At 33.1% G+C, this 11996-nt stretch overlaps 2 protein-coding genes across 2 annotated transcripts; one reads left to right on the forward strand and one right to left on the reverse strand.

The window, feature by feature from the left end:
* Positions 1-262: 262 nt before the first annotated feature.
* On the reverse strand, positions 263-1022 carry LOC149204778 (ribonucleoside-diphosphate reductase small chain-like). Its single transcript, XM_089393371.1, has 3 exons — positions 766-1022; positions 590-660; positions 263-490 (listed from the first exon to the last, which is right to left on the reverse strand). Exons 1-3 carry the CDS (start codon positions 817-819, stop codon positions 361-363), a joined length of 255 nt encoding a protein of 84 aa, XP_089249497.1. The 5' UTR covers positions 820-1022; the 3' UTR covers positions 263-360.
* Positions 1023-1504: 482 nt separating this feature from the next.
* LOC149204779 (wax ester synthase/diacylglycerol acyltransferase 5-like) lies at positions 1505-9569 on the forward strand. Its single transcript, XM_089397208.1, has 2 exons — positions 1505-1721; positions 8920-9569. Exons 1-2 carry the CDS (start codon positions 1505-1507, stop codon positions 9567-9569), a joined length of 867 nt encoding a protein of 288 aa, XP_089253334.1.
* Positions 9570-11996: the final 2427 nt, after the last annotated feature.

The raw sequence follows: 11996 nt of genomic DNA on the forward strand, positions 1-11996 counted from the left end.
TAACGATCATGAAAATTGACATCCTGTATGCTAGGGCAATTTGTTTATTATCTTACTAGTAAACAATTTTCTATTTGTCGTACATAGATCCTGAAATAATTGGCTCAAATGTATTAACAAACATTAAAAAAAAGGAAATTTAATTTTGAAACCCCAAATGCATTCATTCTCATTAAAAAACCTTTTGTACAAGCACAAAGGGCCACCGTTAACCTAAAGGAATAACCCAATCTAATTAATCAAAACAATGGAAAAGATAGGATTGATTTTGAAACTTCAAACGCCATCAAAATTTCACTCAATGAAAATCTTTGTACAAGCACAATGGGCCACCATCCTTTCCCTCCCAAGATGGGGAGGCTAATTAATCAAATTTAAAAAATCTGCGTCCAATTTAAATATATGGTTTCCCTCCATGTTGCCCAAACCAGACATAACAGAGGCCTTTTGGTATTCCCCAACTCTTTTTTCAAAGAAATTTGTTTTCCCTCTACACATTCATTGAAAAGAAACCCAATTAAAATTACAAATTTCTAAGTAAATACAAACACATAGGAAATGTAATCAACAATAAAAACCAAATACTTACTGAAGAGAGATCAGCTCCATCCAGTCAAATGGATTCTGTGCATTATACACTTTGCTATACCCCAATGCAACCTGAATTGCCAATAGAGAGATTGCCCAATTAAATTGGTAAAACATTACATCATGTGCATGTACGATACAAAGCCCTACTTATTCCTGACAATAACAAATGCATACCAGAAGCCTGTCAGCAACAAAGTCAATGTACTGACTCATGAGTATAGCATTCATCCCAACAAGATCACATGGGAGAGCATCACAAACAAACTCCCGTTCAATCTCAACAGCATCATAAACTATCTCTTTAACTCTCTTTTCACTGAGAGAGGACGCTCTCACCAGCGCAGAAATGAGAAAACGCAGTCCGCTTCGCGGCTTTGAGAAGCGGTACTCTGTAAGGCGCGTAATCCATCAGAGGTGATTTCAGCGCTTTCATGCCCAGATCCGTGACAGGCTCGCAGGAAACAAGAAGGAGATTGAAAAGCGAAGTCATAAGCTTCCTCGTCGTTAAGCCCAAGAACAATCCCTATCTTCGAAGTTGTGAACGACAGCAGGAGCGTTAATGGCTCCATTGACGGAATCTGCACGAATTTGAGGAGCCGTGGCTGCGGCCACCGAAGAATATTGCAGGGTTTTCGAAGAGGAATTCACGTTACGGGAACTGGTGTAACGAAATTCATCAAACCTCGCTGAGGACCAAACTCTGCAGGTTCTTCGGCTCATGAATGGAAGACCCCTGCAAATCTTGAATTCCAGATCAAGATTGCCTAATAAATACCTTGAAAGGCTGAATTGATTCAAGCACAGGCAAAGCAATTGCTTTATTGGTTGCTCGTATGGGACAAGAAATTCTCTGCCCGGGCGCAGTTCTAGCCACCTATTTTCCTCTTTTTCGGCTATGTGATGAATGAAACGCATGGGAATTGCATTGAAGAGGCAGAGGGAGGAAAGCTTTATAATAGAAACAGCAAGGCTGATGCATACTCTGGTGCATGGCGTCCAGAAAATCTTGCGTTTTGCCAAAACGAGCACTCCAGCTTTCTTGACTTTCCGTGCTTTCTTGATTTTCCGTTGTTTCCTTTTCTGGTTCAGATCCACGGTTGAAAGTGTCTCATCTGATCAAACGGCTGAGAGTAAAAGTGTTGACGAAAAGTTGATGCATAAGAAAGGCCTATCGGCCTAAATATATATTCCGATAAATTACAAAAGTTAAAATACATTTCAATTCATTTTTAAAAAATTAACTAAACTAACAAGTGATTAAAGTAGGTTCCATCGGATAAATGAGGGAGATGAATACACCCTCCAAATCTCCACCGAATATCAACGACAATCGTCCATCATTATTCATGGCAATCGCCAAATCCTTTCACATCAGAAATGGGTTGTCAACCCACATCCAACTCTCCACACAATATGAGATAAGACTTGTTGATTAGGAAGAAATTCCAAACTCCAAATCTTTTCGGGTCTGCACCTTTTGTTTTCTTGTAAAATTGGGAGTTTTCTCCAGTAGAAGACTAACATTACATATAATTTACTTCTTTCGAAAGTTGGATACTCTACTTCCCATTGAGTTAATTTAACGACATTATGGTTGGGGTTTGTTGATAGGTTGAAAAACAATACATTCTGGAACTTATGATTTTAGTTATAATTTGAAGGATTTATCAGATTTGATTACGGAGGTGAAATCAATGAATACAATGAAAATAAAGAACTTAAGGTATGCAAATGGTTTACTCATAATTTTTCCTCAACTATTATGGAAACAAATTCAGGAAATGAGGCAAAAAAAGTATGTCAATTATGAATTTTATTTGTATGTTTTATTATGATTTATTAAATGATTAATCCTCATTTGTATGGTGTAGGAAATTAATGGCAATAAATTGAAAATATGGGAAAACATTATTTGATGGAGAATTATGTATTAATCCAAGGAGGAAATTGTTTAAGCCATTAAAACCCTAAGAATATATGATGTCTTCGAGACCAAGTCAAAGGGAACAATACTAAAATTTTGAAGTTGTCTACAAAAGGGAGAAACATTGTTTAAGAATATTTTTTATTTTCGTAAAGTTGTACAGTTAAGGGACAATTATACAAATAGTTATGAAGTTACTAGTATATAAGGACCCCTGAATTCATTCAAAAAGGGGGTTGGGTGGCTCTAAGAGAAGAAACATAATTTTTCCAAGACCTAATTGTACTTGATGTGCATTCGAGACCATGATATTTTTTTAATCTTTGATTATACAATTTGAATATAATATTTCTGCAATTCTTTTTCATTTCTAGTTTGTGAACATATGTTGGTTTATGTTGGTGATTTAAATGGATGACTTGATCTATTATTTAAATTTCTTTCTATCATTCAATCATATCTCTTCTCAAATATAGATATTATCAGGGGTTGAAAGATTGAAGTATTTACATCATCTATTGTTTATGTGAACTCAAAATACGGGGCATTGTTGGTTTTATTACAACAGTTCGTGCAAATACAAATTATGTTAGTTATATGTTTTCCTTGTTTTTCTATGATTAATTTTATAATTATTGCATATGCTTTCATCTTGATACTTGTTCACAAGATAAGCATTGACTTGATCAAGGTTACCTTGTTGCAACCAATATAGGATTGGTTTATCATATGATATACATAATATTAGTGGATAATCTTATTCTTAACACTTTTGTTTTGCAGGGTGAATGAGGATTGATAATACATGATATTATATTGTATCACGCTTTGTGGTGTGGTAAGTTACCAGTAAAAAGTGATATAAGTACAGGTAACCTTTAATTATCTTTGTTTTTATCTTTGATCGTATCATTTATTTAATTTTAAATTTTATGGAATATTACTTTTTTATTGATTAATTAGACTTTAAAAAGTGATATAAGTACAGGTAACCTTTAATTATCTTTGTTTTTATCTTTGATCTGTCATTTATTTAATTTTAAGTTTTATGGAATATTACTTTCTTATTGATTAATTAGATTTTAAATTTGATATCATTTATTACATGTTGTATATAAGTCTCACCCACCTAGAGAAATATAATTTTCCTATCAAAGTACCTTTTATAATTTGATACAGGGAATAGCCCCTAAGGGAAAGGGAGACTAGCTCTTTTATCCTAAAGCGAGAGGGTTTTAAACCCTCAATGAATGTCTTTTTAATTTTTTCTCTAGCCACCAAAACAACTCAGGAACCAATATTCTTTTGTTACTGTTGCGGTGATCAAACTATGAAATTTTCATTTCTCGTTGTAACTGAATAGTGGTTAAGTCTGTGAAACATCAGTGGATAAGTTTACAAAAACACACACCTTAAAGGGATTCAAGTAAATATTTCGTTGTTTAACTATTCACCTAGTGAATCCTTAATTATTCAACTTGTCCATTTCCATTTCAATGACTTTTTCATTGGTTTCTTTATGATTTTCTACATCAAATTTTTTGACATTACATATTTCTCAAATGAATTACTAGACATATAAGTATGGGATACCCACATGCCTCACTTTCGAGAATATGAAGATGATGATCCGACACAACATCTTATCGAATTCCACGACTGTATTCCTAAGATCGGGTTTCACCATGAGGATGTACTCATGAAGTTGTTCATGATATCATTAGAAGGTGATGCCTAGAAATGGTATAGAAGACTTCGTCTTGGTGGAATCTCTTCATCAAAGGATTTTGATACAATCTTTCATGAGAATGTATACATTTCCTACAGAGTTTCTTAATTTTGATTGTTCTAAACATTGTAATGATAAAAATATAAAAAATAAACATGATGATAATGATAAAGAACCTAAAATGGATTATGAATATGAAGTAGAAAGTAATATTGCTAAATCTAACTATGAAATCTTCAAATATCATCACCTATCTTATGTGTCGATGAACACTATATGTTGCCATCAAATACCAAAAGTATTGAAGAGGACACTTCTCCTTTTCTATTAGAATATCTTAGAATGTATTTATGTTCTAAGAAATCTCTAGATTCTATAACTGTTGATAATTTTAACTCATCTTTTGTTCCATGTTCAGAAGATAATAATAATATTTATATAGGAGAATTTATGTCTGAAATATTTGATTTGATATCTAACCAATTAGAAATTATGTTACATGTTCTTGTGTATTCTCACAAACAATTAATCAATAAATATATTCTTCAATCAATTGATCTAATTTTTCAACCATTTTGTGATGCAACCAGGAAAATAGTATGTTAATTTATCTTTAACCATTCTAATTTCATTCAATCTATTTTTCACGTTAACTATTCCAACCAACTATTTATGATTATGGAGATGAATTGAATCATGAACCAAGTCTATATTTTAATTTATATTTTGAACACAATCTAAATACTTCGAATATTTATCAAAATGAAGACTATAACACCATAACTCAATCAACATCTTTGCAATATACTTCAGAACAACCTATTTATGATAGTTATGAGGAAGGTGAATTTGATAAAGAAAATGAAATTAATAATATCAATTCTTACCTTTTGTATGTTCCTAATTATCATAATTATAATCAATCTAATAGTTTTCAAGATGATAATGGTTCCAATTCAGAATTTTCAGTACAAAATGTTATAAAGAAGAGAATCTAGTTTCCCTTTGAATTTAATAGCAATGTCATTACTCAAAATTTTGAGATTGTTGAATTATATATTAAGATGAATGAACCAAAACATTGTTTACCATATCTTTCGCAACCCATTGAAAAATTGGATTACAAAATAATAGGCTTTAATTCGAAATATGCAAATTATTTATGAGAATACTCCTTACCTATTTCTCATTAGGAATTATTTAAAGAATACTATGACGATCCATGTTGCCATGGGACTGACCTTGTTAAAATTTCAGAAAGCTATGTGATAGGAATATATGAAAGGCCCTCTTATGAAATGATTGCTAAAATCTATATGCTTGAAAAGTTTGATCATTTAGATTTTCACACAAAATACTATGACTTCGTGGAAAATTGGATGGACAAGGTATTTCAAAGAACAACAAATTATTTTTAACTATACTTCTACTTAATTTTTGGATGCATGGTATTTAACACAACTTACTCCTTTTCTAATTTACTTCCAATATTTATGTTTTGGATAAGCGGGAAGCCTGGAGTTAGAAAGTATGTCATTGATAACATTTTGACATGGCTACATTGTATTTTTTCTTTATTTGATGAATTTTTCTATTAAGACACAATGTATATAAATTTTGTACATAAATAACTTCTTAATTTATAGTTATTAGATTAGAAGAAATAAACATGAAATCTTTGCATCTTGAAAAACTTTAAATGTGATCACTATAAGAATGAAATATGGGTTCATGATCCCTTTTTCTACTCTATGTTGATGAGTTGGGCACATATCTCTAAATAATTTGTTCATGTATGAAAGTTGAAGAGTAATTATCCTTTCTAAAGGTCTTATACCTTATCTTCTAATAGTTTCAAACTTCATGTTTAAGCATTTACTTTGACCACATTCTTATTTTATTGCACTCATTACACATAAATATCATGAGGAATTGCATTACCTTATAAGTAATAAACTTATAAACAAAAGGTTTGACTTTCACAAAATCTAATGATATTTAAACTCTTGTTATATTAGTTAGTTACATTCATAATCTGCGAATGACACTTTACCCAATCACCATATTGTTCTTGACTACTTGAAACTAATCCTTTTTCACAATGGGGGACGTAGTTAACTCCGCTAGGGCTTTGGATGCTCAGTGAAAAGAGAGTAATAACAGTGATACTAGGTCACCCTAGTGTGTAATCATCCTATTATTTACTTCAAAATGGGGAATGATGACATCTCTTTTGGGGTTATGGACGCTCACTAGAAGTGGAGCAAGGTTAGTGGTATTGGGTCAAATCCGAGTGCATTATCATCCCATAGTTAATTAACTGGTGAAATAAAAATGAAGATTTTGTAATCCATGCTTATATGTGATTGAAAAAGTGATGAAATTTCTTAGTCAGGATAGTGGATGACTCTGTTGGTGCTATGGATTTTTGCTGGTAGCAGAGCGACGTCTGATTTTGGAAACTAATGTAGTGGAAACAAAAAAAGGAAATAATCCCTGATAAATAGTCTCATATTTTCCAGTTGATCTTTATTTTAGAACAAAAATCATCCTTGTGATTCTTTAACTAGTACCAAAACATCTACAATCTTTCAACCAATAATTGTAAGAACATAATTATTTTTACATAGTTTTAAAATGGTCCTATGAACATTGATACATATATTAGAATATGGTCCTTATGCCTTGAATCATTACTATAAGTACTCTAATAGAATAAAAATATGAACAAATGTCTTATATGTGAATAACCACTGAAGTCATTGGTCTTTACACACTAGTATCTCATATCAATAATCTTGGTTTCATTCTTGTCATGCATCAGTTAAAACTTTAAGATGCAGATATTTTCATTTTATTTCCTATGATAGATTAGGCTTTATATTTTTTCATTTGAAGTTTCCTTCCTTTCTCTGGTTAACAAATGGGGTTTTTTTTCTTAATGTAAATCGTCTCCATGCCCAATTTAAAGGCACCAGGTCTACAATTTTTTATGCCTCAGAGGAAAGCACTATCCTAATAGGAGCCAAATATTGTCACTAAATTCAACCCTCTTTAAAACTAGACTATCTATGTGGGTTTTTCCTTACGTAAACCCGTATCAATCAGTACATTGATGATTCCCTTACATATGAATTCTTCTAGGATGCCCTATGCACACTCTAATGTAAACATTAATGTATGCGAGGATATTTAAATAACGTCATGTTTCTAAAGAAATATATGTGAATATTATTTTTGTTTACTCGTTTCAATATTATGAATCTTATAGGTGTAAACATTTAATGATTAACATTAATAACTAGATATTACAAAGATACATATCAGTGACAAAGATTATTAATTATAAATATGACTAGTTGTGCGTAAAAATGGGAGTGGTTTCCACAGAACTAGGAGGGACAATAAATAATGATGAGATGTGAGTAAAATGCTTTTTATTTTAATCTTCTTTGAAAGAAAGTTGACTTCTTCATATGTACATTTTTGTAATTCATATCATAAAACATATTTGACAAAGGTTAACTTGAGAGCAAATATTTAAATTTTATTAACAAAATTAATGAATTAAAAACCTTCATTTCTCCTAAATAATTTTTTCATTTTTCAATATGAGATATTCATATGCACCCTATGAATATTTTATAAAGTATTATTTATGGAAGGTGCGTAAGACCATTTTTCAATATGAGATATTCATATGCACCCTATGAATATTTTATAAAGTATTATTTATGGAAGGTGCGTAAGACCATATTTCATCAGCAGGTAAATAGTGTTATTGCATTAAGATTGAAATAATTAATCTCGCAAATATTTCAATCTAATAAACATTGTTATGTAAAACCTACTTTCACATTAATTTCATTGAGTAAAAACTAAAATTTAAAACCTTATGAATTAGACTATAGTAACATGAATATTGCGGGTGTGTTTGTCTCCGAGTCAGAGAAAGAGATTAACTTACCTACCATCTCCCCACCTGAAACAAACACTATCCGTGGATTAAAAATATTACGGACCCTAGGATCTCTTTGGGATATCACCTTTCTTGGAGAACTTGGAGCCCTTTGCCACCGAAAATTACGATTTATTCCGTCCGAAGTTTTATTAAGTTTCACGATAATGTACTTGTGTAAAAAAATTTGGGTTGCAGTTCATCTTATTGTGTAAAGTTTTAATTCAATCGCGTTAAAACCTTTTATGAATTTACTAAGGTTTACCATTTCAAACTATCATTTATCTCCTCCCAACTTCTTTATTATTAAAAGACAGGGTTTTGGGGGTGAAGATTCATTATTTTTGTTTTAATTACGACGTAAGGCGTTCCCCTTTGAAATCCATTCCCCTTTTTGCCTACCTGTCATCCTTGGATGCCATACAATTAGATGTTAGACGATTACAAAAACTTCAACATCCGATCAAAATAATTACAAATTCGTTGGAAATAGTTACAAATTGGTTACGGAGTGGTATGCATTGGTTACTTGTAACGATTAGCAGACTTCATTTTTAAACTAAATGCTTTGCGCCTTCCATTTAGCATTGTGGTTGGTCCTCTCATCTTCAATATGAATTCGTTCAATTCTTTTACTTGTTATATATGGCTTACATGCACGTTCTGTCTAGTATTTTCTTTAGGCTAACATGTAACTGATTATTTATATGATTGCAGAAGGAAGACAAAAGCGGGTTTTGAAATGGTTGCTTGTCCATGTCAATATTGCTGATCATGTTATAGTCCCGTTTATTGAGCCGGTCGACAATTGCAGTCTGGATTTTGTGAAGAAATACGTAGCTAATTTGGCGACAACCCCTCCCCGGGATCCCTCTAGGCCGCTCTGGCAGATTCATTTTCTGCGCGTTAGATCCGAGGATGCAGAGTCCAGCGCCGTCTTTAGAATACATCATTCTTTAGGGGATGGAATGTCTCTCATGTCACTTTTCTTGGCCTGTACCAGAAATGCCGTTGATCCTCAATCCCTTCCCACAATCCCACGCAAAACTTCAAAATCTAACACAAGGCCGATTAATGGCGAAAGCCGGAGAATATTGAATCTGGGGCCTTTGATCATGATTGTCTACAATCTTTTCCTTGTAATGTGGTACACTATTGTGGACATGATGTACTTTTTAGCAATAGTTGTCTGTATTAAGGACAACAATACACCAATAAAGGGATATCCGGGCGTAGAAACGAGCCCTAAGCAGATTCAATACGCGACCTTGAGTCTAGGAGATTTCAAGATTATCAAGACTGTCGTAAACGAGATAAGTATGGCGCCTTGCTATCTCTCGATCCTAGACTTTATTTGTGCTCAATAACATTTATATTGTCTAAGGTGAAATCTTTAGCAGAATCTATGGTTAAATAACATTTATAATTGACTGTGTAAATAACGAGAAATCTCCTGACATAAGCTACAACTGATAACCATTTAAAAATAGAACCAGAGGATTATTTAGAGATAGAAAACATTGATTTCATAATAATTAAAAAAAGAAATCGTAACGATGGAAAAACAAGTCGATAGAAGGAAATTATCATACAGAAGAATGGAAGAAATATAGTTAGTAATATATAGCAAACCCTTGAAATTTTTCTCATTGAGCAAATAGTCTTGCTAACCAAGAAAAGAGGAACAATACTTAGATTCAAATAGAACTATGTTTGCATGTAAGCACTACAGCGAGAAAATCTTTAGCAGACAATTTTAACCCCGGTTCTGTCACGGTCCTCTGGAATCTCAAACCCCGAAGGAATCCGAATTGGTTCCTCGAGATGACCTCTAATTTATAATTTCCCTGACAAACCAGAACTTACAGAGGGTAACAATCCCTCACTTATTTCTTCTTGACGGCTTGAGCCGAGAACGAAGACTTTTCAAAAACATGGTAATAGAGGGAAACCCCTTTCGGAAGAAATCTTAAACCTCGCACCTTGTCGGAAATTACTTTAACAGTTTGGAAATGTCGACCATGCAGACATGCGTGGAAGAAAGAGAAGCCAAGGGATTTCTCCCGGAACCTAAATAAAAACATCCGCAGAGGGGAAAGCGTGGACACCGTTGAATGCACGAATTATTGAATCACACGAGAAACATAATTGCTTAAGGCTAGAGAAGCAGAAAAACATAGGAATAGTCCAACACGAGACAAATTTGGAGTAACAACACAGCTGAATATATTTATAAAATCTATAATCCAGAAAAAGAGAACCTGGGCGAGCATGCATTGCCAAAATCGCACCAGATTGAGTTTGATTTACAGTCAAATTAAATACTTATGCGAACTCTGCCAATAAATATTACATGAGGTATTAAACTTAACAAGTGTTAGATGGACCAGGGGTTCCGCCACTTTTGGAGCATGCAGTAAAGAAAAAGAAACATATGGAGCTAAAACCCAAAACCCTGGGCTGCCCAGTATGTGGGAAGCTTTAAAAATAAGCAACCACGAGAGTCTAGCAGGTTTCAGGCCTGAACCAAGAGCCTCAACTGTGAGGTAATCACCTCTTTAGAACAAGAGCTTACCCAAATAAGGCCGAGGTCGCATCCCTCTCCCGAAGTAATTAGCAGCTAGCAGAACAACCTACTAAAGTATGAAACCAAGAAGAGAAATAGTTTAAGCACTGTTCTGTCAGAAATGGGAAAAAACATGAGCAAATTATAGCCTCTAAACAGAGCATTAACATGACGCTGGGAACAACAAACCCTCTTACCTGAAAATTGTAGGAAGAGCCGAACTAGAGCGAGCTCCATGGAAGAGTTGTCCAAGCGAAATGAGGTCAAACCCTTTGCCAAACGATGAAGAGGCAAACCCTGAACTAAGCCCCACCATTAGATCGTGGGATGATCTTCGCACCATCGATCTAGGTGGGAACTCCAAGTATTGGACAGCCTGTTCAGGCCACGTACCGAGCAAGACCACTAGCGTAAGCAAACTCTGCAATCGGCATGGTGTGCCACGTGAAGATGGCAGTTGGGGTTGCAAATGGAAGCCCAGATTCAAGCCGTGTGGGCCTCCAACTTGAGGAAAACAAACCCATGTCTTAAAGGCGAATTGAATACAAGGATACACCGTATAAGGAGAATGAAAGTTGCATGTTTCCCAAAGAAAATGAGAACAACTCATTAATGTTTAATGTAGGTTAAGGTCACATTGTATGTTTATGACAATTGATTTTGATATGAATAAATCGGTTAGCAGTGTCGAACTATGGTAATAATAATGTTTTAGGATTATAATATTCTATTTGTATGTACGCAAATCGGACTATGGTAAAACAAGGTAAAAGTATTGTATTTAATTTTTTTTTAAGTAGGGTTTTTACTTCCTCGTTCAAACTTTTTAGAAATATTCAAAACAATATTTAAAAAATATTAAATTAAAACAAATATGACATTAATATCAATAAAAAATAATTTGAGTCAATTTTTTTAAAGTACATAAATATAAAAATATACTAAAATGTGATAATTCTCAAATTTTATAAATATGGAAATTTTAAGGGTTAATATTTGTATGAAATTTTATATATGGTTGATTACCCATTTAATTTGCACTTCAACTCCCCATATTAGAGCATAGTTTAGCGATGTCTTCACTTGTGAAATGTTCATTATTATAGTTTATTAAATAATGGCATTTAATTTCTTTGTGCATTACAAAGAAATTCTATACATGGTAGACTACCCATCTAATTTGCCCTTCAATTCCCCTTATTAGAGCATAGTGGGAAAAAATGAATTA

Source organism: Pinus tabuliformis, chromosome 1_2 (assembly GCF_031772625.1).
Source record: "Pinus tabuliformis cultivar Carrire ecotype Pingquan chromosome 1_2, CPIR1, whole genome shotgun sequence".
Classification (NCBI taxonomy): domain Eukaryota; kingdom Viridiplantae; phylum Streptophyta; class Pinopsida; order Pinales; family Pinaceae; genus Pinus; species Pinus tabuliformis.